The following is a 26,304-nucleotide window of genomic DNA, read 5'->3' on the forward strand; positions in this document are numbered from 1 at the left end:
AGAATATAGAGAAGTTGGAAGATTATCCACATGGATGCTTGATTCTGATTAAGTGCAGTCATTAGTGCTTCATTGAAGAGAACTTACGACTTTTCTTTTAAAGACACAGCTACTAACCTTAACGTTCAGCCTTCAAATGAAAACATGCATTTTAATCAAAAAAACCCCTGACAATCAACAATAGATATGTTCAGCAGGTCCTGATTAGAATTTAAGTTCTGAACTGATTCCAATAAAAATACTTACCACAGCCAAAGTTAATTGCTCCTATTAGTTCCAAGTATGTGTGGATCCGTCCAATGCAGTTAACATCACCGCAGTTCTTAAGGCCTGGACGTACCGAAGTCTTATTCAGGTATTTAGGTTTACATCTCTCCCTAAAATAAAGTATAGCACGTTGTCAAATAGTAAAACAAATCATGGCAGGAAGAAGGAATTGTGCGACTTAAGCTGAGGTTAAGATGAGCCACTGAAAGGTTTTCTTCCCCTCCGCAATGCACGCACTACACACCACTACGCAGGGCAATCACAGCAAAAATATAAACTTCAGAAAACGCATACAATTTATTTTAGGGTTATCCATACACATTCATACTTAGGCAGAGTGAAACTTATGTTCCATGCATTACAACAGACTCTTCAACACGACTGGTACCAGGAAGCAATGAATTACTTGGAAGTACTACGATACTGTTAAACTGATAGAAAAACGTCTGTATTAGATTTGTCTAAACAGCTCATATAATCACAGGCTTCCTTGGTGCAATAAATAAGCCTGTTTTCACTCTCTATGCACTTACAACTTGCTTTTAAACTGATACTGAATCATTTCAGTTCAACACTTCTCTGGTATGAAATTTTAGAGTTTCTTTACAACTAGAATAAGCTGTCAATACAGAAGACAACTGAATGAGAACAGAGTTAAACTCAGCAATTTGTTCTACTTAAAAGCAAGCTAACCAACACAACAAACCCACAAACCAAAACTCGTAACAGAACAAACTGTATTTTGAACCTGCTACCACAAATCACTAAGGTTCCTTAAACTGATTCTTTGGAGATGGAACATAAAATATTCAAGTGTACAAGCACTACTCCACATTGATTCTTAATTTGAAGTATTTTTTTGGTCAACACTTTGCTCTAGCACAGACTATTTCTTCTAGCTGCCCTTCTGTAAAGGCAGTACTCAATGCTACAGACCTCATTATAGAATTAATTTAATCGTTTATTTTGAGGGACCATTTATTAAAACCGTATATGCATTCTTACATATAGGATGACACAAATTGGAAGAAAATAACGTAACCAAAATGGATGCAGCTCATTCTGATATAGGACACGCATTTCCATAATGCTTCAAAGTATTTTCATTGCTTAGCTTCCAGAATGCCAGAAAAAAAACTGGGAAGATGCAAAAGCAGCATTAATAATCAGTGCTGTTCACTGGCAATCTTTATAATGAGACAATAGAATAAATTTTACTCTTTTCAGAAGCTATTAGTACTAAGTACTAAGTAGTGTTTTAACTACAACAAAGTAGAACATGAGTCATCTCAATCATTTATTTCAGTAAATGAAATTAATGCATCTTACCATTGATCCAAAATATAATTCCTAATTTTCAAATAACGCTCTGGTGTTTTGGCCTGGCGCCCTTCAAAAAATTCAGGAATAGCTTGCTTTTCTTCTTCCAGAATGATGCTTCTGTCAACCTCTGCTTCTTGATCAGGTGGCTTAAGCTCCTCTGCTTCTTCTTGATGATCTTCATCCACTTGGCAGGGGGAAGGAAAAAGCAATCCATTATCAGCCAAGTCTCTCTGTTCCTCATTACGCTCCTGATCAGTTACTCGTTTAGTACCACTAGATGTTACTAGTCTGCCTTGTTCAGCTTTCTCAACAGAATTATTGTATTGCTGGTAATCTAGGTTCACAGATTTGTCACCGTTCAGGTGCTGAGAACATGTTGCTGCAACACCTGGAAATACTAATGCATCCACTGTATCTTGCTTGGTATGTTGAAGATCCTCTTTAGCTAAAGAAATTGCAGAACTGTGTCCAACAGATGAAAAACCATGTTCCATTCCCTTCCTTTCTTCAACTGGACTTTTTGAAACAACAGATAATGCAGATTTTCCAGTTTCTTGCTGGAAGGTAGGAGAAAGTAGTTCATCCATGTCATCAGTTATGTCTACTTCTTCATCATCTGATAGCTTTTCAATTTTCACTGCATTCAGATTGGGATCTGCACGGCCTCTCAAGTTTCCAGACGACCACGCTTCTACCCTTATCCCATCTTCAGTGGGAAGACTGCTCCCACACTGACTTTGCTCTTCTTTTTCAGAATCACCATTTTTTGCCTTAGGAAAATATTAAATACTTTTAGGAGGGAAAAACAAAACAATCCCCTCTGCCTCCCAAATAGTCAGAACTATTTTACTTGAACAGCAGACATTCGTAAGTGTTTCTTCCTCCTCTTACCCTTTTAATACATTTTAATCCATTGTGATTGACTTTTACACAGCATTATAGGTATACTTCTAGCCCAAGTGTAAATTAACATGTGTTTCCATTCAAAAAAACCTAGACAGTAGTAATTTCTTCTTAAATGCCCCCGAAGTCTCAAATGAGGCTAAAGCTAAAACTACAACACACAGTCGGAAACAGCTGTATAGTGGAAAAACAACCAACAGCATAAGAGACTACAATTATATTACATTTATTGTTTAGTTATACCAGCATAAAAATACTGAAGTCATTCCAGGAATTTGAAATCACGTCTGACTTCACATTTAAATCTACAAATAAGCATATTCCACCTTTCTCAATATGGGAATAAATAGAGTATGTACTTTAACAGCAGTATCCTGAAAAGACAGATCAAAAAGCAAGCTACAAGTACAACAGCATACTCGTCAAACAGCCTTTTTGCTAACTATAGAGATACTCCATTTACCTTGTTCTTAAAATACTGCCGAGCATAGCTCTTTACTTGTAGAACAGTACGACTTCCAATCAACTTGGCAATTTTTGTCCACCGGCGGCCAAATTTCACCTAGTACAACAAAGCACGTTTAAGTTACCCAGATTCTAACATTCCAGCCATTGCACTTTATGTGCCAGAAGAGTTTGAAAACTCAATTATTCATTACAAATGCACAGACAGTACAGCAAACCCATGGTGAGGAACCTTGCTGTTCATATTCTACCAAGAAGAAAATTGCACCCAACAGTAAGAATTACTGCTATTCTTCTTAACTAAAGGATCTTCTTCACCCAGTTCAGGTACACTATAAATTATGCTGCCTACTAACCCAAGGAATCCTACCGAAATGAATTTGTACTTGGCAAAGCAAACCCCGTTACGTTCAGCACTGTACAACCATGTAATCTCTAAAGACCTTACAACAGTAGTTAAAGGATTTCACTTTATTAGCTGATTTGCCTTAAGAACACGCTCTACTTCCTGTAGTTAACTACAGCATTATGATTGTACAGTTCATAAAGCTGTATATTTGAGATATTTTGTGATCTCAAATTGTAATCAGCCTCACATGAACAAAATCTGGTAAACAAAGCCATTTAGGGGGATTCATCAGTTTAAATCTGATTTATCATTATTACACTCTTAGCAGATGGCAATTATTCTTAACACATTAGAAGTACAAAAGCAGAAGCAGATCAATATAACATGCTTATTTATATTAATTATTGTTTTCCTATTTAAGATGAACTAATGACTTCTATTCAAAATATTACATCTATAAACAAACTTACCAGTCCTTGCTCAAACAGTTCTTTTTCTTCTGATGTCCACTTTAATGAGTAGCTAGCTGATTTTGTAGGTGATCGCACCCTAGGAAAATAGGACACAGAAGTTAACGCTTTCTTAAAAATATACAAATCCCAGTAACTGAAGGCAACTTCTGACAGGAGGCCTACTCCCCATCTTTGGTAAAACTCAAGGTATTGTTTTAAACATGAATGCGACTGATAAATAAAATATTGAGAATCATGTCAGGTTCTGCATCGCAAAGGACGATTCAGGGCAACACAATATTCATCAGTAACTAACAGTACGGAAACACATAAAAGAAGCAAACGGAAAAGTTCAGGCAAGAAAGCCAAGTAGAATTAACAGGGTATGGTTTTGTTGTTTAGGGTTTTTTTTTCTTTTTCATAAGGACCACTGTGCTACAAAAACCAAACTAGTTTACTACAGGCCTATTATTACATGCAACAGTATTTCTTCATGTTGAAAGGTCTATTAAATAATTTTGTACAGCCAAACAAAATGAACTAAGGAGCTGTAACTTTTTTTTTTTTTTTAAATAGTGTCTGGTAACAAGAAAAAAATCAGATGCCACACTTAAAAATGCAACTCAATCATTAAAATGTACATACATGACTTTTCCAGTTTTCTTATGTGGGCTGCAAATAAAAAACAAAGTGAAAATTAAAATTAGTAATTGTGATGCTGTTGCATATCTCAGCAAATCACCTTATTTGGGAAGGACTTTTCATTTCTTCTCATCTAATTGAGAATTTTTCCCAGAACACAGCTTACCTTTTCATAGATCTCTTCTCTGCTTCCTTTTGATTTAGCCATATTTTTTCAGAAAGTGATTTATTAGATAAATAATATCTGAAATTGTTACTAAGTAAGTTTTCAAAGCATCAGAGATATTTGTACATGTGGGAATTCTAATAATCATATAAATTACACTGGTTCATAATTATTCAGCTGTAAAAGCAAGTACTGCACTGCTTTCAAAACTGAAATACACACTAATTTCACACCCTCCTATTAGCTTGATGCATAAGGAAGTGACATTTGACTTCTGAACCCCCATGCTCACGTTACTTTGAGCAAACTAGGTATCCTGTTTCTACAACAGCATTCTTCTTTTTTGACTTAGAAACCATACTAAAGTAATTTTCATCATATTGATACCTATGATGCTACCTATTATATTGATTACCTATTTTCAAATTAAGCCTCAATAATTCACTGTTAGGAAAACTTTAATTGCTTTATTCTCCCATTCCTCTATTACTTTATATTACTACTCTCAGTTACAAAAAGAACAGGAAAATAAACTAGCCCATGATTACTACTGCTGTAGCCTACCTAGTCTGCGAGGTCAACTTATGCCAGAAAAGCTACTACTGGACTAATTAAGGCAACACTATATTAAAAAAAATAGAAATAAAAAAGCAGCAGCTGTTCCTTCCCATTTTCGTCTTGCATGCTGGCAGAAGTATGAATGTAGCCAGACAAAATCAGACAGTAAACCAGTCCAAGTAAAGAACAATTCAGCAAAAAGAACTAGCTATTTTTAGCCAGATCAGCTGTGTGATCGGGTTCACTACAAAGCCACACAAATAGCTGCATCAGCACCATGCTGGAGGTGGCACTGAACAAGCAGCAGAAGTGGGGATGAATATTGCTATTTTTGGTGCCAATGCCAGCTTAAATCTGACAAGCTTTGGAGTAATTTTCTGAAGAATCAGAAGCACCAGAGGAAGCTGCAAGCAGCTAGATGATTAATTCAGGGGTCCTCCTTGATTTCTGCAATCCACCTACAAGATAACAGTGCTTCAGTCATCTTAACAAGAAAAGATTTGTCCAGTTCCTTTGGGAACAGGAAGTTTTCTATTATTACACAGGAAAATGTAGAAGCAAATCAGCAAAAGGATACTCCTCTTCCAGCAACATTTTCTCAATGACAGCCCTATTTTCTTCACTAATGCTGCTGTCCAATGTCCATGGCTGCAAACAATACAAATACATTTTAATATTTGAATTCTGTCACGCTGTTACTTGAGTATCAAGAATGTATAATAGTTTCTAAAAGTATACAAAAAGCGCTGATTAAAAACCTAAAAGAGCATGTACGTGGAGGGAAGAGAATGGAGAAAACGGAAGTTCTGATAACCTTGCTAGAAGTACCATTCATTTAAAAAATACTTACGAGACTGTTGTCAGTTCTCCAAGATGAATAAAGATAGTGATCCTGCAGCAAGCTTGAAGCTGTGTTTTCACGATCTCTGAAAAAAAGATTCCAGTGTTCAGAATGACGCATACATATTCAAACAAAATGAATGCTGTCAGAGTGAAAATAATGGTGTAGTAAGTAAAAAAACATTAACAGAAGATGACAGAATTAGATACTAAAACCGAAACCATATAGTGCACACTATTATATAAATGTTACTCTCTTGTAATATTTCATTAGACATAGCATAAATCCCCCTCAGTGAATCATCTTTTTTAGTAATCTCAGCAGCAACTCCTCACCTATCCCACTGCAGACTGTATGAGATATCAGTGAAACCCCAAATAGTAAAAATTCTCATCCTGAACAACTGAAGGCAGGAGGAACCATGTAAAATATACACAAACGAAAGGAGTCAGAATTTTATGGAAATATAAAGAACTACATTTTTAACATTAAAAGCATCATTGAGTTGTACTATCTCCACTTGACATTTCTACATCTTTCCCCCAACAAGGTAAAAACACCCTCTTCTAAAGACAAACCTGTTTTCCTCCTGAGAGCTCATACTTACACAAGGTTTAACAGAATCCTATCATATGGAATTGTTAGTGATCTTATGGCCTTCATCCAGGTTATGCTTGATCTTTTCTGTAAATAACTACCTGTTACTTTTAGAAATCTGTCACTGATTAACATCATTGATCAACTATTTTAATGCAGCATAAAATCTCCCTAGTAATTACTTGTTTTCAAAAATCTTTGCTTCCAGAACATTCAGAGGTTTCTGAAGACTAATTAGCCCTATATCCCCTGCAATACTACTAAATTAAATTCACCTACTATTCTGATCTGCCTTGTGCCAGCAGTTCAAACCTCTCTTTATAGGTAAGGATAAAATCCCCACGTACAGCCAGAAACCAATGGGACTCCTGCTTCTTTTAGAGCATATCAAGAAATGGGTCAGATCAATAGTCCCCTTTGCCCAGTATTCTGTCTCCAGCAGTGGCAGGTGCTACTTGAGGACAGCACACGAGTCCAGCCACCACCTCCGACACCGTTCTCCCATGCTCTCCCAGCACCTGCAACTGCTAGATTTGTAGCGTTACAACCGCTGCCCGTTCTCTTCCGCACCTGTTTACAGGTAAGGCCCCTTACCTGTGAATTTGTGGAATCGGTTTTCTGAACCTCCCTACGCTCAGTCTCCCAAACCTAGCTGCCTCCGCCAGTTCACTACCAGTTATGCGACGCAGCACCTTTTGTCTATGTATTTTAAAGGACTCTCCTAGCACCCTCACCAAGCGTCCGCGTTTCACCTCCTGCTGGGTGCGACGACAGCAGTTCTGCGCTCCCCTCACCCCGGTAACATTTCACAGGCCCCGTTCCCAGTGCCCGGCCCGAGGATGCCCCACACCGCCGCTCCCCCCCCCCCAGGTCCTCAATGAGACTCCAAGCTCTCTCCCCTCAAGGGCCCGGCGGCGGGAAGCAGCAGCAACGGCGGCGGCAGCCGCCCGGGCAGCCCCCTCAGCAAGCGGCTTCCCTCCCCTCACGCCAACCCCGGCCGCCGCGGCCACACGACCCGCCCGCCGAGGGGTGGCGATGAGGGGACGCGCTGACCGGATCGGCAGAGCTCCCGGCCCGCCTTACAGCCCTCACTCACCCCGGCAGCGCCTCTCCGGGCACGGCCGCCGGGTCCCCTTCGATATCCACCTCCGGCTCCTCCGCCGCCGCCGCCATGACACCGGCCCCGCCGAGCTCGCGAGAAGAAGCGGGAAGAGCGGGGCGGCGGCGCATGCGCAGCCGCCCTCAGTGAAGCTGCGCCCTGAGGAGAAGCCGGGGAGGAGGCGGGAGAGATGGCGCTGGGGTAGGCGGGGCGCGCTGGGCGGGCAGCTGAGGGCAGAGCCGGGAGCTGAGGGGCGGCTTCCAGGGGACGAGGGAAGGGTGGAGGGGTGAATGTCAGGCAGGGGTGGGAGATACGCGGTGGGGGGGAAAGAGCCCGCCTGAGGCGGGGGGGAGAGGGAGCCCGCCCGGGCCGCGCGTCCCGGTGCCCGCCGTTCCTGCCGGCTCGCTGTGAGGTGGGAGCGCTCTGAGGGGGGAGCCGTGCCTCAGGGCCGCGGAGGTCGGGCCGAGAGCCGCCTGGCGATTCGCCTTTTCCTCGCTTGCGGTTGACTGAAGCGCGCCGGGGTAGCGGCGGGTTGCCGGCCGCCCCGGGGTGAACCCGGGCCCGCTGGAGTGTGAGGGGCTTGGCCGAAGAGGGACACTTGTTTCGGCGCATCGAGCTGCAGATGTCGGTTTTGCTGGCCTCTCTCTGTGTACTTCCAAGCGTGCGGTCGTGTCTTTTCATTCACCTGGAAGAGGGCAGCGGCAGGGCGCTGTGGGGGTCAAGCTAAAGCGTTGTAATATGGCTGTGAAAATCACAGTTTTAGTCCCATACGTTCGTAAATCTGTGTTTCGTTTCGCAAGAAGTGTCTGGCCCTTTGTGGTAATTTGGCTTCTAATCACGTACTGAAAGGAAGCGTGAAGAACTGTGAGGGTTGCTTATCGTTATATAGAAAATGACCACAGAGAACCTTCCGTCGACTCAAGAAAGTGTTTCCGTTTTAAGAGATGACAACATAGATATTTTTAACCAATAAACTCTGTTGCAACCTTTTTATTCTGAACGTTTCATCTTTGTGCTGGAGTTGATTTGAAAGTTAAATTAATAAACAGCAAATATGATTGTTTTCATTATCTCTACTTAAAACTGTAAAATCTGGACATGGTATGATGAAAGATGGAAGAAAAATAGTTGTTATAGTCTCAGGATCTGTCAATACCATGTCATGGGGTATAATACAGAAATGTCTAAAGAGGGTCCAGCCAAATATTGAATGTCAGTGTAGCACCTAACAGTGTCCTGAAAACAACATTGTGTTAGCAAAGTTTTGGGCACGCGCTGCTCCTCTGGTTGCTTTATGCCAAGCCTCCTGATAGGATTTATTAGCATGGGCAATGAGTCCAGTAAATCTAGAGCAGAGCAACCCCACACACATAGATTTGCAGGGAGATGCTTTCTGATCTCCAGGTAGCTCAGAGAGCAACACCGTAATTGGCATAAACCGAGGTAATACTGCATTACCCTCAGGAGACCCAGTGCTGTTCAGCTCTTTGCTACCCTGCTTCTCCCCTTTGTTCAGTTATAGCTGTGGAGTAAGTTGGATCGGCTCACATGTACAACCTAGAGCAGGCATGCATGACTGGACTGAAAGAGAGGGCAGATCAATCTCTTCGGGCAGCATTCTGCAGTTAGGTCTGCCTAAGCTAAACAAAACTAGTGTTATCTACTCCAACATCTCTATACTCTATATCCTTGAGGATACAGATGTCTCTTTATTCATAATAGATGGCTTTTAAAAAATGTGATTTTACCAAACAATGCTTAACTAAGCTATCTGCACAGGCTAATATTCACAGATATATGAAAAGTTATTTTCTATCTTTTTTTTTTTTAAAGTCTTGATTTATATTAGAGGAGGTCGTACACAATGTGTTTAAGACTGGTGCTTTTTAAATAGGTTCCAAATGTGAGATTGGTGAGAGAAGCAAAAGACTAATCAATATTCAGAAGTTTAACAGTGTCTTTAAGATCCTTTTTTTCCGTGGCCACCTTTGATTGCTAACTTAATTCTGCCTGCCCTAACATAATTTTCAATCATACGGGGCAACAGCACTATCCAAATTACATTAAAAGAGAATTCTGCATTTAAATTTAGAAGTTTTTGTTTTACATCTTCATTTTGTTATTAACATTTTCTTTTTCAAAAGTGTTACGATTTGAGCCTGATTTTCTGCTTTATTAAATTCTGCTACTTGCAATGGGGTCTTTTTGAGACTATTAGCAGCTAGTAAATTTGCTTTTTCTCCTTGTGACCAGTTTACAAGGGAATTTGCAGCATTAAAATGACCGGCCTTGCACGCACAATGCAATGGAGTATCCTTGCTGCTGTCTAAGGCATTAATGGCTGCCCCGTAGCTCAGTAGTAGATTTATCAAGTCGCTGTGTCCATATTCTGCTGCAATATGCAGCGCAGTCTTTCTCCAAATGTTTCTGTCATCAATATTTTTATTTTTCCCTGATGACAGAAGAATTTTTATGATGTCTGTGTTGCCTTTGACGGCTGCGTAGTGCATCGGAGTACATCCATCCATGTCCTTAGCTCCATGTCTTCCTTTATTAGCTAACAGAAGTTTCACGATACTGAGATGTCCTCTCCCAGCTGCAGTGTGCAGGGGAGTCTTTTTCTCCTTGTCTTGTGCGTTGGGGTCAGCGTTAGCGTTCAGAAGCATCTCTACCATTGCTTTGTCTCCCCTTTCAGCAGCAAAATATAAAGGTGTTTTTGACTGCTTATCCTTAACATTAACATTTGCTTTGTGGTACAACAGCTGTTGGGCAACATCAGTGTTACCTCTTTGACTTGCAATATGCAGGGGAGTAACAAACTCTTTAGTGATAGCATTAATTTTGGCTCCGGCTTTAACTAAAAGGCCAGCTAATGCTCCTTTATTATGAAGTGCAGCAATATGGAGCGGGGTTTCATTGGCTTGGTTCATAAGGTTAATTTCTATCCCTTTGCGCAGAAGCAGATTTGCGATGGAAGCAGCCCCAGCTTGAACTGCCAAGTGCAAAGCTGTGTCTGAAGCAGGAGTCTTTATGCTAAAGTCTGCTCCCTTTTCGATTAGAACTTCTGCTGATTCAGCTTTGCCTGTTTCACACGCCAGGAGTAAAGGAGTGTACTGCATTTCATTGTAGGCGTTTATATCTGTACCTCTGTCAATTAAAGCCGCTACAATACCATGCAGATTTTTCTGTACAGCTCTAAAAAGAGCTGACTCCATTATGTCAGATGACAAATCTTTAGAATATTCTAGTAGTATTTTGAAGATGGATGGGTGGTTGCTATTGAAGGCTCTTTCGGCCATGTTGGAATCAACACTGGCTCCAGCTTCTAGCAGTACTTTTGCGGTATTTTCAGACCCCTGAGAAACAGCATAACTGAGAGCAGTCTGTCCCCTTTCATCCTTTCCATCTGTGGAGGCACCAGCCTTTAAAAGCATTTTTGCCAGACTGCTCTCATCTTTAAGAGCTGCCATGTGCAAAAAGTTGCGCTGGTTCCTGTAGCTTCTTGCCTCTTCTTTCAGGAGCATCTTCAATATGTGACTGTGGTTATTCTGTGCAGCCAAATGAAGTGGTGTCTTGCCTTCCATATCCAAACTGTACATATAAGCACCACATCGGAGAAGCACTTTCACTGCGTCACCATGGCCTTTCTCAGCAGCCCTGTGCAGTGGTGTTCTTCCTTTCTTGTCCTTCACATCTATCTTTGCACCTTTGCTGATCAAATATTCCATTATTGTTAGATGTCCATTAGCAGCTGCAACATGCAGAAGTGTTTCACTTGAAGAGTTTAGTGCATTAATATCATTATATTTCAATGTCCTCTCTAACTCAGAAAGATAGCCTTTAGCGACTGCATCAAAGATGCCAACACCAGCATGATCTTTTCTAGGTTTTGCTGCCCTTGAAAGTTGAGTTTCTTTTCCTTTCTTCTTAATAGCCCGTTCTTGCTTTTTTCTTCTAGGACTGTCTTTTTTTTCCTGGTGCTGTTCACTGCTGTTTTCAAACCAAACCTTGTCTTTTTCGAGTAAATATCCTACCAGTTGTCTTCTAGCATCTCCAATGCTTTCATTTACTTCACTGACGTATTTTCTTATTTTGCTATAAAGTTTTGGCTCCACTTGCTTTAAACATGGATAAAAAAAGAGCCTGCAGGCTCGTTCACCTTGAGAAATTAGTATGTCTAAAACTCGAGAGTTCTTTTGTGTTCGTGTCCTGTAGAAACTCATGACCATCTTTTTTTCTGGGGTAAAAATACCATTGTCTATCAGCCAGTTCAGAAGATGGTCTGGGTCTTTTATGCCTTCTACTAGCTCTTCTTTTTTAGTCCTTAGGACTTCAATTGCGTATGGATTTGTAAACAGGCTAGTTGAATGCACGATCATGTTGCTAATCAAAAAGTGAATTGAGTGAATTGAGCTATTGTTTGATGTTTGAAGTCAAATATGAAACGGCAAAGCAGGCTCACATCATTTCACACATTCTTTTCATAGAACAATGAACTGTTGTAGTTCAGTGATAAATCTTTAAAGAATTGTAAAGAATTCAAAACTCCCTCACCTTTGGTTTTCTAGTTGTTAGAAGTCCTTTGATCTTCTCTGTTCTTCCTTAGCAACAAGTGAAGTTTAATAACAAAACAAAAATCTCTGATATGTAAAGATATTCCACTTGGAAGACTTCTTCCAGATTTTTTACACATAATTAGGGAGAAAAAAATGTTTTTGTGAATCTGATAGTTGAATAGATGATACTTGTTTATCGAGTTCCTCTGTTCCTCTGGCCAAGCAGTTTTTTGTAGGTGCCTAAATGACCAGTCTATTAAACATGACAAAAGAAAATTCACAGCATAGTTACTGTTGCCATGATTACATACCTTGTATTATCTTAAATGAAAGAGTACACATTGCCAGCTACATAGGTGAAAGCCCTATAATGTAATGAAATAAAAACATAAAGACGTAGATAAAAATAAACTGTATAAGCGGCTAGTTATGAAAAGTGATCCAGTCTTTCTAATATGAGTTACAACTTCAGTCTATGAGGTATATTTAACTTAAAGGCTATTTAGCTTGTCATTCCTGCTGTAACCTGGAGTCTGTCTGGAACTTAATTCTTTTACATGAGGTGGATCAAGGCGTGTGATTCAGTATGCAACATTTAAAGTATAATTAAATAGAGCTTCAAATCTGTGAATATGTATAGTTTTCGATAGGGGTATAGGACCTTTGAATCTAGCTGTAATTAATTTAACTTATTGGTGTTAAAATTCCTCATGGAGAAAAGGAAATAAAATAATAATCGTCTACACATTTTGAAACCAGTTGAGAGAGAAAAATTGAGATTACAGAGTTCTGTAAGAGCTAGAAGTAAAATGAGCTGAAAAGCTGGAAACTTGAGCTTATTTAAGCAAATGGGAAACTTTGCCATCTGTTTCTTAGTTTGGTGCCCTTTCTGTTGGGTCCTGCTGCCTTTGCATGTATTTTCTTTAACAGTATGTACTGTGTGACTGATAAGATTTTTAATTTTTTTTCTGTTGACTTTAGTTTTATAACTAAGATTGCAAAGCTTATTCTATTAAAAAAAAAAAAAAAGATTTATTGAAGAAATAGCCAGGAAAGGCAAGACTTTTAATATATATTTTGAAAGCCAGCCAGTTACCAAGTCAGCAAATTTGACAGCCAATTTAAGAGCCCAATAATTCCTCTGAAATGCAGAGAAGGGCATTACACCAAGAGTAGCAAAACCTTTGTCATTTAGTTAATGATTGTTAATGCATAACATGGGAAACTATGGTTTATTGTAGAGTGTCAGGAGGTCTGAATTGTGTTCCCAAATCTGCTAATGACTCAGTCTGTTATCTGCAAATTATTTAGTCTTCAGATTTGACTTAACAAAGTACTGAAGATCTATCCATGTCTTGAGTAAATTAATAGTCCTTCCTTAAAGTTTGGTGAAATGGGATCTTTATGTCATCATTATTATTGGTCCCGTGCAAAGCAGGGATAGCAATACTTGATTACCTTCACAGGAAAGTTTTGAGTTCTGGCAATGGAAAATGTTACGTGAGTGCTGAGCAGTATTGTTAATATAGACAGCACAAGAACTTTTGGGGCTCCTGGAAAATTTAAAACCAGAAATTGTGATATTCTTTAAGAGTCTATCAGTATGGCGGTAATTTCCTAGCGTTCTGAATACAGAAATTTTACTAGTTGTCATGGTTTAACTGCAGCCAGCAGCTAAGCACCATGCAGCTGCTCGCTCATTCCCCCCACCCGGTGGGATGGGGGAGAGAATCGAAAAAAAAGTAAAACTTGTGGTTTGAGATAAAGAGAGTTTAATAGAACAGAAAGGAAGACAATAATAATGATAATAATAATAATAAAATTATAATAATAATAGAAAAAGAATTGGAATATTCAAAACAAATTATGCACAATGCAATTGCTCACCACTTGCTGACCGATGCCCAGTTAGTTCCTGAGCGGTGATCTGCCCCCCCCGGCCAACTCCTCCCAGTTTATATACTGGGCATGACGTCACATGGTATGGAATATCCCTTTGGCCAGTTTGGGTCAGCTGTCCTGGCTGTGTCCCCTCCCAACTTCTTGTGCCCCTCCAGCCTTCTTGCTGGCTGGGCATGAGAAACTGAAAAATCCTTGACTTAGTCTAAACACTACTTAGCAACAACTGAAAACATCAGTGTGTTATCAGCATTCTTCTCATGCTGGACCCAAAACATAGTACTCTACCAGCTACTAGAAAGAAAATTATCTCTATCCCAGCCGAAACCAGGACACTACTAAACAGTACAAAAGAAAGGGTGCAGTACTCCTAACTGGCCTTGAGGAGGAACATTTGAACAATACATGCAGGCAGCATCTTTCAGAGCCACCGTGGGACTTTATTTTGGGAAAATAATCTGCAGCAAATTACTTGTTACTAGATGCAAATCACAGTCTTCAAAATATAATTATGCATTTTTTAAAAAAAGTTCTTCATTATAAGTATGTGACTTATGAGGAAATTCTGTCTTAAAACAATCCCATTTGACAAGAAAATTTTAGAAGCTTGTTGTATGGATTCATTTTTAGAAATTATGTCTTAAAAGCTTTTATTTTTTAATTAGCATTTTAACTACTTTTAGAATTAAGCCTTTGTTCCAACAACGACTTCACAAAAAGATCAAAAATCTTAACAGTTGAGAAGAGATTCAGAATTGGCTATTTGAAGCATGCTTTTTGTTTATATCTTTTTAACTTATTAACTCTATTTATTTGACATATAAATGTTTTAGAGAAGGGAAAAATATTAAGGTTCCACCCCTCTTCTCCTTTAATTAAGTGCATGAGACCACAAACATGTGGGATCATCAGGAAGCTTTTCATTAAAAATAAGAATGGCAAAATTTAATATTACTAAAGATATAAGAAAAGAAGTAAGTTGGAGAGAGAAAGAGGCAAATCTTTGGCTGCCTTCGTTATCTTTTACATTTATTTGTTGTCTGAGGGGCATAAGGTGATTTTTTCTTTTCTTGCTAAGTACTTCACAGGCCACTTCTTTTATTTCTGCTGGCTTCTTTAGCTCCACATATCCAAGGACTGTTCCTTATTAGTTTATTTTGAAAAGAAAATTATGGGGTTTGCTTCTGTCTTCTTTTTCAGATAGCACTTAAGGATTTTTGTGTTCAGCAGTATAGGTATATAGCAGGAATATATAGCAGATCAGCTTATATGAATTGAGGAAGTTTTATGTTTTACTCTAGAAGGACGTAGTAAAAAATTCTGATGGGTACAAGTGCAGGTTCAGCTTCAGTAGTGTCATCAAAGAAACTTCACACTGTAGGTGTGTTGATTGTGTTTTAATTCAGTGTATTGTCAAGAAGCCTGTAGCGAGTAGATTGTCATGACATAGAAATACTGAAAATCTTCACATAGACCACTCAAGCTCTAGTGTCATTGTTAAGTGCAGAAGTAAGACTCTGCGTATATGTAAGATTACCTTAATTCAGATAGATCTATGTATACTCGGCACTGACTTTGTGGGAGGATATTCAGCTGAAAACAACACGGTGGAGTTTAGAGCAGGCCTTAAAAAGGACAGGTGATGCTATTGATAGGAAAGATCTCTATTTTTGCCTCTGCTGAATAAGTGTGCATATAGGGAACTGTTTTAACCCAGCTGTAGCTGGGAGGCTTGAGCCAGTTATTTCTGACATGCAGTCTCAGTTTTGCTACTGACTTGTGTCCTTGGGCAAATCACTTAATCTCTGTGCCCTCTTTACACAAGCATTAAAAAAGGAAATCTTTTTCTACCTCACAGACATGTCCTAAGTGTTTATTAATGTTGGTGCAGTGCTTTGAAGTTATAGAGTGCTTTGAAGTTTTTGTCCTTTGAAGTATTGTTTTCTGACTTCTCAAAGATGAACATTTATGTCTTAAATTAACACGTGCCCGTGTTTTCTAGCTTATTTTATGTTGCTATGTCATCATCAAATATACATTTAATTTTCTCTATTTTAATTTCTCAAAGATGAAAGCAACCCAAACTACACCTTGCATATTGCTAAATCAACATGTGAGATGCCGTGGCCGTGGGAGTGAGGAACCTGTAGAGGTCACCAGTTCTCCACCGAGGCTTTCCCACTCTGAGCCTGCAGCCTGCAGCTGTGGTTACTGTCTTCTGCTGAAACGGCATGTAATGCAACTGAATGACTTCCAGTAACTTCTTACATTCTCTAGGGCATTTTCGTGATAAAGTTGATAGAAGGCCAAACATTAATAACACGGTTTCACTCACCGTGATATTTTTATGTTTCCCAATATGTACTTTAATTTCATTTAAGACAATTGTTTGCAGTAATGCCAACTGTTTATTGGGAACATATCTCGCTGTAGAGGAACTGGCCCGTAGGAGATAATAAAGCCAACATCATTATCTAAACTTCATGAGGGATGGAGAAATATATCTGGGTAATCAAGGCATTTTCATCACTAAATACGGCTCATGAATAAAGCTTTGTTTTGCATAACCAGAAACCTAAGTGTGGCCTAGCTGGTTGATGTTGAACTATATTTAGGTATAGCTAGATTGAGAAACAGCAGTGTTAGAAGCATTCATGATGATGATTAGAGTGTACTTGACTTATTATAACACTGGAAGAGAAGCTGACTAGTCAGAATGTCTGCAAGAGAGACAAAATGTAGTGCGGAGTTTTGCCTAAAGATTAACAGCAGTAAATTAGGGAAGTCAGAAGGGGAGCTTTGGCACTGAGTGATCTGTTTGTGTTAGTCATATTTCTGTAGAGAGTAGGCTTGGGGCCTTCCTGCTGCTGAGCAATCTCTACCCTGGCTGGTATTTAAATGTGATGTTCCCTAGAGTAGTGCCGTCCTCTGAGTGGTACTGGCACACACAGAACATGCGTATCATCGGGGGCCTGCTGGAAAGGGGAGAAAGCTGATCTGTCCAGTCTCACGTTTTACATCTCAGACTAGCACACTGGGCTCCCATCTTATCCTCTCTGCAGCTTATGCCTTGGCTGGGCATAACCACCCCTGCAGAGTCCCGTGCCAGGTCCTATACTTGAAGGCGGTACCTCGCAGAAGGCACAGCTTCCCAGCTTTGTCCGCTCTTCATGGATGCTTTCAAAAGACTAGGCAATAATATGACAGATGATATAATAATTCAGGTATTTTATTCTATTTCCAGTGCAAGTCACGATGTTATCCCAACACTATAATACTATTTCTTCGAGTATAAACAAACGAAGATCATGTTAAGCGTTGCACCTGTACAATGCAAAATATTCTTTTTTCCAAAGATTAGCGTGTACTTTTATGAAGTTCCCAACCTGGGGTAATTGTAAGTGGATAATACACATCTGCAAAGTGCCACTGATGGCTGTAAATGCTGATAGAGCAGGCTGTCCATCTGGATCGAACTGTAGGAATGAGGCTTAACGTACATAACTCAGCCAAACTAAGGATTAGGCTTGTTTCTCAATTTACCATGCATATATTAGTGAAGTTCAAGAAGACTAACCAAACTACTTAGAAACCTTTTTTTGCCATTTAGGTTTTTGAATTATATTTATAATTTATAAATCTAATTATTATAATTAGATTTAAGTATTTTTCCAAAGTTCTTCGTGGAATTACTTGCCAGGTAGTTTTCTGAGAAGCTACATAGTGGAGGTAGAAGGAAAAAAAGCTTTCTAATTTAGTTTCACAGAACTAAATAAAAGCAACATTCTTGTTTCAGAACATAATAAATAAAATAAAAGTTGGTTTGAAACAAGCAGAAAAGATGTTAGTGGTGATATGATGAAATATGTATTTAGTTACTGCAATTTTCATAATGTAAAGAAAAAAAGAAATATTACAATTTTTGTGTCTAAGTGATGAGTATTACTAGTTATTTGTTTCTGTACATATTTATTCTGCAGAAGTCTTTATTGTCACAGGCTTAATTTAAATTTAAGAACTAATTTGCCTGTGAATCTATTGACTAAACCTGAACACTAGTACTGATTTTACTAATGAGGAGATAGCATTTTCCAATTCATTGGCTTAAAGTTGTATCAGTTTAATGGTTTTTATCTTGTAATTTTAGAGGTTAAATGTGTCCTTTCAGACCAACGCTAATAGAAAGCAGTTATGACAAAATGCTAGCCCTCACATCATTAGCATAAAATGTAAATGATGTAAAAGTATTAAGTTACTAAATGCTGAGGCAGCTTCAAGGATCAGCAAAACCAAATGGAGAGAGGGCCAAAATGGGCAGATTTTTTTCCCATTTTAAACCAGACAAGCCCTTGTGGTTTTGAGTCAGGAACATACACTTTGTCAGTGAAATCTTACAGAACAAAATACTTTATAGAAGTTATTTAACTGTTGAAGACCAAGATCCTCCTTACACCCCCTGTACTCATCAGGCTAACCTTACTGGCAGCATTACTCCCAGAAGGTGAATACGGTGGTGCCACTAGATCTCCCACAGGAGCCTTTTAAGCCAAATTTGCTTTGTAGATGTAGAATAATTTGTGAAAAACTATTCTGAGTTTGCACCAGTACATAAGCAGAATTTTGTTCTTACTGATGATAAAATGCTGTAGATATGACTAGAGATTAACGTGACTTTGAAAGGAATAATGTTTTGCCACATCATAAACCAGTTTTAATTGCTATTATTTATTAAGTTATTACAGTTAAATGTCATGCATCAGACATAGTACAAACATTTACCTAAACAATGTCTTGCTAATGAAGTCTATGCACATGCTTTGAAATTTTGCCCTCTCTGAGGAATCCGTTTACAGTAAAACGTGTATAAATTTATTACATCAAAAGAATTTTCAAATCCATTTATTTTAGTCCCACAGCTGTTTTTTTTCTGAATTTGAAGAAATCTAAAATTTATTTCAATTCAGTGTGGAAAATAATATCAATATTTTTTTATTCCAGTAAGAAAAATTCTGTTATAATTAGTCTGCAAAAAAATGCATTATGTCTTTTGAGTTAGCAATGGTAAGCTTTATTTTCTAGTAACACCAGCAGCAGCAAAAAGATACTGTAGTCTTGCAAGTAGGAGAGCAGATAGTAGTGAATAAGGGCTCACTTAATTCCCTCTTTAAACCTATTAGAGGGCAATTGAAACAGTTGGGCCTGGCTGAGTCTAATTGGTCTTCTGATAGGCTTCTTGTAATACATCAGAGAAGATTCCCTGCATCTGTTGCCTTCTCTACAGCTGTCATTTCAGTCTTCCATAAGCTTTATTTATTTATTTATTTTTCTTAATATTCTAGCTTTGTTTCTTATTTTTCTGTCTGTTTACCTTGAAGATGGTTCTTGTATTCCCTGCTGTCTGAGCTTGGGAAGGTGACTATTATGTTGTGAGTCCTTTAGGTTTTTCTTATTGCCATAGTTTTACAGAAGACTGATAATAATTAGCACCATTTTAAAAAGTTCTGTGTGAGCTTATTTGTGACCCTTGAGTGACTGTAATTCCTGCCTTACTTCTTTACTTCTCAACTTTTCAATAGTATTGTTCACTGCAGTAGGGAAAAGCAAGGCAACTCAGGACTAAGAAAGATTCCCTGGCAGTGCTGGTTTAGCTTATCTTCATTACTTTTTCTTTGTCTAGAATTCTATATTTAGAGAATAAGTAAGTTGATTTTGTTTTTTTCATATTAAATGGTTATAATATAACTTTCATTTAAATTCTACTTGTCTTACTAAGCAGTTATCTATCACCAGTACCTCTTCGCTATTCTGTCTAAATCTATCTATAGCACTTTCCTAGTCTTTAGACAATGCAAGTTACTCGAGGGGCTTGCTTGTAATTACATTTTTTTAAAAATGGATATTTTTTCCTTCCTTCTTTTGGAAAAAGATATGGAAGCATTTAATTCTTTTTAATGTTTCTGATTACCTTTATTTTCATTCAGTTGTACTCTATCCTGATCAACTAGTTAAAATCATCTTGGATTTTTAGTTGCATTCAATTTATGTTTGCTGTACATCAAAATGAAGCTTAACTTTCTGGGTATAGCAATGCTAGAAAAATCACAGGCATGTAATTATTTCTTTCTTATTAGTGTTTTAATCTGTTCACAATTCTGTAATTTGGTGAGTACCTTTTGTTCAGTTTTGCAGTGTTTCTCATTGCTAGATGGTTTTCTGAGACATATAGAGTTGACCCTTTCACATGTTATTTCCTCTTTCCAGTTCTGACAGCTTCCCATCTTCTATTTGAATCCTCTGGCTTTGACTATTTCTGTTCCCCCAGATTGCATATGTCTTCTTGTATGTCAGGATCTGGAGTCCTGCACCTCACATTAGTTCCAACTCAGCAAAGTATGTAATTATACATCTAACTATAAAGAGGTGCCTCCATGGACTGTAAATTTGACTCCCAGAAACTTTAGTATGACATTAGCACCTCCTATCTTTTTCTGAATTATGCTTTAGCATTAAGGAATTGATTAATTGGAGCACTGAATCAGGACCTCAGCTATACTCCTGTCTGTTTGACTCCGTGAGAAATACCCTTGTTGATTTGGATAGCTCCCTAAATCACAAAGTCCTGACAACTCCTCCAGATTCATGGTGTTTGCTTTCCTTGGCATATCCCAAAACATCCTTCTCTGTTCAGCTGCACCTGTGATATTCCAGCAGCTCTCTTTGTTCCCAAGCCATTATGTCTTCCTACTCAAATTTCCATTCAAAGAGTGATTCATGCAGCAGGGGAAAGGCATGACCTAGCTGCCCCCTCAGTTTCCATCGCTTTGCAAATCATGTGCAGTCTCATCTGAACTGGGGCTTTCATTTCAGTCTTCTCTATTCCCATTCCTGGAACTAATTCTTTTATTCCTTACTCCTGTAGTCTGCACTGAGAGCAGAGAAATGTTTGCTGCATAAACAGGCTTTTTTTAAAAACTAGCTTTGGTCATGGGAGCAGTGAAAACACATCAGCATGAATTTTCTTTCCCCTAGGAATGCCTTTTCTCACCGCAGATGAATACATATGGTTGTTACCTGTGCCATAGCTACTCTGTTGACAAAGCATAAGCTTGACTCATTATACCAGCATCCTTTTTTTTTTTTTAATAACAGCTTTCATAGTCTGAATGTTTGGTTCTGATGTCCAGCTGGAGAGAATTGCACCACCAACAGTCTTTATGAGAGTTGCATGCTCTTCAGTCATTCTTTCAAATGCTTTTGATGTCTTCCATTGTCCCCTGTATTGCTCTCCTCTTCATCCTTTGAATATTAATACCTTATGCCTTTTTGAGTCTCCTTTTCCACCATTATTCCTCTATCATCAAACCCACTCATTTACAATTTCTGTCTCCTTTACTGTGCAATAGAAGCATTCCCTATTTGAGAAAGTTTTTAAGGTTTGGTTTTGGTGTCGTGTCCCCCGTGTTCCCCCCCCCCCCCCCCCCCACTTAAATAGCAGTTCTGGCTTTACAAGACTCTCAGTATTAAACTGTGCTCTCTCTGAGACTTCTAGGACTCCTGCCAGGCGACGTGGAAGATGCTGAAGAGGCATCTAGACCCATTGTAGTCTACCCGTAGGTATATTTTCTGCCGTTACAGTTCCCAGTGAAGCAAATTCTTTGGCTCAATATGTATAGCGTAATAGTACACAGAATAGTAATATTCCCGCTAGGGGTATTATTAGGGATAGATTAAGGAAGGAATAGTGATTTTTAACAAGTACTTGTGTGGTGAATTAGCTACAATAAGTAAAGAGATGAGCTAGAGGATCAACCTTCTTTTTCCCTTGTGTCACAAGACATAGGGAAAGCTTAGTTTTAGCTAAAAGTTAATACAGCATCATGAAAATGGGATCAACATGACATTAAGAAATGAAAGAAGGGATATTGTAGTGACAGCTCAAGCTATATTAATAACTTCATGTTTAATTCAATAAAATGTCACTATTTAAAATTTATCTGAAGCAGCCTGAGCTTGCAAAAGAATTCAGAGCAAAGCTACTAAAGAGTATACATGGCCATGGTGTTGCTAGGAATATTGGCAAATTTAGCTTAATTGTAGCAGATTACGTGTCAGATTTGCACTTTCCGTACTGTTTTTGTTTGGTACCTGTATTACTTTCTTTTTGAATCTTTTAAATCAAAAACTGTTAAACATCTTTTGCACTCCGTAGGCTTGCTTTTTGTTAGTTAATTTTACAACAGTTTGCATTAACTTTATCTAGATGTGACTTTCAGTTTTGCATGGGTTGGCACTAAAACCACCAGGATGGTAGTTTGTTCCCCCTTCCCCTCTTTTACTCACTGGCATAATTTCCATCCAACAAAGCTTTTCAAAAATAAGGAAGGAAAAGGCCTTCCTGTACAAGCTTCCTGTGAATCCTATCCAGATATAAAAGACTTGTGTAAAAGCTTGGCAGGCAATCCCAGCATATGCCACTTAGTGACTTCCTTATTTTATGTTACCATTCCACATAAAGCAAATGAATCTGAAAATCAGAGTAATTTCCATTCATTTTCGAATAAGAAATTCTAAATGGTAAATTTCCTATCTGTGTATAACGCCTACACTTTAAATTAAGTTTTGAATGCTGACAGCATTAGTCATAGGAAATCCTGTATGAAAATCCAGCGCTTAAGTTGGACCTTCCCCTCGATCATGCCATAGAAGGAGTTTGCAGGAAAAGATTCTATTACTCTTAAATACTGCATTGATTTGTAACCCTTTACATGCCATTGCCTCTAGTATGACAGTGCTTTTTTTTTCTAGAGCCCATTTCCCATTTTCTTGTGATCAAAATGGTATTGAAAAACTATATATTTCAATGCTAAAATTTTCTGTATTTTAATAATATACCAGTAGCATTCTATAGATACGTTTGTATACATATACACCCTCCCTCATGAACACCAGTAGTCTTCAGTGTATGCTCTTCAGAAGAAAATTAATTTGAATGAAAAATTGTTTTAGAATATTATATTGGATATAAGGGAACCAAGTGCTTCTAGTAGCATGATGTAGAATTTCTTTATAGTTGCATACATATGGTTAATTCTCATAACAATATATTGCATAAAATATTATATACAGTATAAGTATTTTAAAATATTTGGTGCCAAAAAAAAAAGTTAGTGTTCACAGAAGCACAGTAAGAGCTTTGACTCACAGGCGCTGCTGTGTGCAGTTACGGTGGTTAACCCATTACCTTTCCACCCTTCTGGCCCTGCCGCTCCCAGAGATGGGGCAGTAGGCTGGGATACGTGTATCCACAGCACAGCGTACTGGCACAGGACACTGCTGTCAATGCGTGACCTTACCGAGGGGGTCGTAGAGACCTGTCACCCACCCTCTTCTGCAGCTCTTGTTAGAAAGGTGGCTATCGCTGTCAAGCAACGTAATAAGCAATTGGCAGAGGTAAAATATTAAGTTAGGTGTATCGGCTTACAGTCATTCTCTGTTCCCAGGACACATACTGTCTTGGATAAAAGTGAGGCAAAATAGCAGTTACTACAGCCAGCAATTCGCATACACCGTAGGTGCTGTGGAAGTAGTCTGTGAATGGCAGTGGGACTACCGCTGTGCTCAGAGGAGGATTTACTGGCCATGGACTTCAGTGTCAGCAGTTTGTTACTACCTTAAAGAGGAGACTCGTACCATGGTGCTGAGAGGGCAAATATATAAATATTCATGTGTTAATTATCAGCTTCAAACAAACTGTATAGCTCAGTAAAAACGGAAAGCTAAAAAAGCCAACATAACTTCATAAATTAAACCATAACACAGTCAAGGCATGACAGTAACATATACAGCTATGTTGCACAGGATTATTTTTATATGGCGTGGGTGAACCAACTTTGATAGTTTCTTTGTGTTTGTTTAAAACGAGCCCACAAGGACATTTTATCTCTTAAAAAAAAAAATAATCCTAGTTATCATTTTCATTTAGTGGGAAAATCCCACACATGTTGAATTACTGTGGAACAGCTGGCTTAAATTAAGGTTTCAGATTTAAGGAAGGAATCCCGGAGCATAAAGTATCAAATAATAGCTAAATTCAAGATTAGGATGACGATTGTGATGTTAGGCATGTCAAGCATATATTAGGTAAATGAACTTAAAGAATCATAGGTTTCTGGTAACGCGGTGAATCATAGTACTCCAGTTTTAGATCAAAATACAGCAATGTTTAAATATAGTTTAATAAATGAATCAAAACACATTTTAATATATCATTGTTTCTAGGTGAGAGGCTTTAGATTATGCAAATACTGATGGATGACAATAAAAGAAATAGAAAGCCATTAAAAATTCTCAGTATTTGAGAGCTCTACTTTTATTCTGACTCTTCTCATGAATTTCAGGAGCCTTTCATATATTTTTTGAGCTTCATCATTATAATAATTTTTGGTTGTATAGGCAAAAGTGATAATTTTTACTGGCTACATGGAGAGTTTCTGTGTGTTTTCAACCTATACTTATGAAAATTCTCTTTTTTAACTCATAGACTCATGGAGTCATAGGGTCATTTAAATCAGATTGTAGATCTCCGTGAAGTCAGTATTATTCTGAAGATCCAAGCCAGAAGGAGGATTTAGGCCAAGACATAGTTCTTTGGTTTGGGGCTTTTTGGTTTTGTTTTTTTTAAGCCAAGACCTGGGCTGCCTGGAAAAAAGGAGAATTAAGTTCAATACTTAACTTCTGCACTGTAGATCTCCCTTGTGCTTCACACAACCAGCAGTTATGGAAAATCATGTGTGGGACTATGAAGTAGCTCCTCATGTAAAGCTGTAGGTGGAATTTGACCTCAAATTCATTACTTATTGTGCCTTTGTCTGATGAGATAGCAGCTGAATCCCAGAAACACCAAGCAATCTGGTTTTATTTTTGTATGTTAATTGCTAGGTCTTGCTTGTCCTGTTTCTATATAGTTGTACAAGACAAGGAGTTTTATTTCTTCTTAATGCCCTTAGATCACTACTGCCACCACAGAAGTTAGACCCTCCTAAAGAGGCAGGGAAAGGGTGACATCGTTAGTAGTGTGCTTCCACAGATTGGGGGGCCTGCACTTCTATGCTATGTTGGGCAGTGTATTCTCAAAGAGTGTAACATTAACTTTTCCTTCTTAGATCGGACTGTGGACATGTCAAAACACTTAGAACTAAATTTCAGGAGAGAAAACCATTAGAACTAGGCTACAGAAAATCAGGTGTCACAATTCTTCAATTGAGCTGCTGGTGTTCCTGATTTGCAACAGGTTTGGGAATTGAGCTGTTTCTGACAGAAAGACTAACTTCATAAGATCTTTCCTTCCCTGAGCTCATTACTGTGTTGCTTTTGTTACCATACTTGGTCACTGTTACCTTTAGAGTTTGATTGGAAATGTAACTGGCTTTGCTAGTAGCAAATAGATATTATAGATACTAACTGAGAGCATTTCATTAACCAAGTTGCCACATTCAACCCACAGGCACATGACCATGGAAGCAACAACAATTAACATGAAGTTAAAAACCAAGCCTTTCTCTTATTGCCAGTCTGGCATTTCCTGTCCGGTAAAAAACACAGAAGCAATTTCTGTGCATACGAAAGATAACACAGTAAACAGAGGGGGCCAAGGAAATAGCTTGAAACTAATTTGGGGAGTGCTGGTGTATTTTGTAAGTAAATTCAAAACAGACATGGAAGCCAGTATCAGGAACATGTGCAAGAAATTCCATTTGTAAGACTTTGTATAATAACCTCACTGCCCTCTTAAATAATTTTAAATATATATGCATAAAGTTAGTCACCTAACAAAAACAGTTTCATAAGCAGGTATACTAAGGACTCACAGTTCTCGTTGAAGTTAATGGGTGCATGAAAAATGTTCACTGTGAAAGTCAAACCATGTTTTATAGGTTTGTCCATATGGGAAGTTGAGCTTGTTTAACCAAAAGTGTGAATTCAAATTAACTTAGTAAAACTGGTGCAAAATCTGCCTGGACATTTTTGTAGTATAATTTAAATTGGAAAAAATGAATTTAAGAGTTCTGACTCAATCTGTGGTAATTTGAAGATTGCTGGTGAGCGTTTCTTTCAGAAGATGCCACATCCCTACTGCTTGTACCTGCATTTATGTTCCACGACCCTTGTTGCCCCCCATCATTTCAGG

General features: G+C 38.5%; 3 protein-coding genes across 6 annotated transcripts in view; 1 reads left to right on the forward strand and 2 right to left on the reverse strand.

The window, feature by feature from the left end:
- MYSM1 (Myb like, SWIRM and MPN domains 1) overlaps positions 1–7,779 on the reverse strand; it is a 19,604-nt gene extending 11,825 nt beyond the window's left edge. For 2 of the 4 annotated variants that reach the window (XM_075037200.1, XM_075037202.1), the window contains exons 1-9: positions 7,660–7,779; positions 5,976–6,051; positions 5,703–5,773; positions 4,568–4,645; positions 4,405–4,431; positions 3,778–3,856; positions 2,957–3,055; positions 1,597–2,360; positions 247–377 (exon numbers count right to left, since the gene is read on the reverse strand). In XM_075037200.1, coding sequence (XP_074893301.1) covers positions 247–377; positions 1,597–2,360; positions 2,957–3,055; positions 3,778–3,856; positions 4,405–4,431; positions 4,568–4,645; positions 5,703–5,773; positions 5,976–6,051; positions 7,660–7,736 — 1,402 coding nt within the window. In that variant the 5' untranslated portion in view covers positions 7,737–7,779. The remainder of the gene's footprint in view (positions 1–246; positions 378–1,596; positions 2,361–2,956; positions 3,056–3,777; positions 3,857–4,404; positions 4,432–4,567; positions 4,646–5,702; positions 5,774–5,975; positions 6,052–7,659) is intronic. The other 2 variants (XM_075037199.1, XM_075037201.1) reach the window with 1 other exon arrangement.
- A 24-nt stretch (positions 7,780–7,803) lies between these two features.
- Positions 7,804–26,304, forward strand: part of FGGY (FGGY carbohydrate kinase domain containing) — a 327,635-nt gene continuing 309,134 nt past the window's right edge. Inside the window, exon 1 of the mRNA XM_075037209.1 lies at positions 7,804–7,863. The gene's annotated coding sequence lies outside the window, so the exon portion shown is untranslated. The remainder of the gene's footprint in view (positions 7,864–26,304) is intronic.
- On the reverse strand, positions 9,774–12,041 carry LOC142035519 (CARD- and ANK-domain containing inflammasome adapter protein-like). The gene has a single exon (XM_075037633.1). It carries the CDS (start codon positions 12,039–12,041, stop codon positions 9,774–9,776), a length of 2,268 nt encoding a protein of 755 aa, XP_074893734.1.

Source organism: Buteo buteo, chromosome 10 (genome assembly GCF_964188355.1).
Source record: "Buteo buteo chromosome 10, bButBut1.hap1.1, whole genome shotgun sequence".
In the NCBI taxonomy this organism is placed as follows: domain Eukaryota; kingdom Metazoa; phylum Chordata; class Aves; order Accipitriformes; family Accipitridae; genus Buteo; species Buteo buteo.

Coding starts and splice junctions, on each gene's coding strand:
- LOC142035519 (XM_075037633.1), bottom strand. CDS start 12,041: ATGATCGTGCATTCAACTAGCCTGTTTACAAATCCATACGCAATTGAA.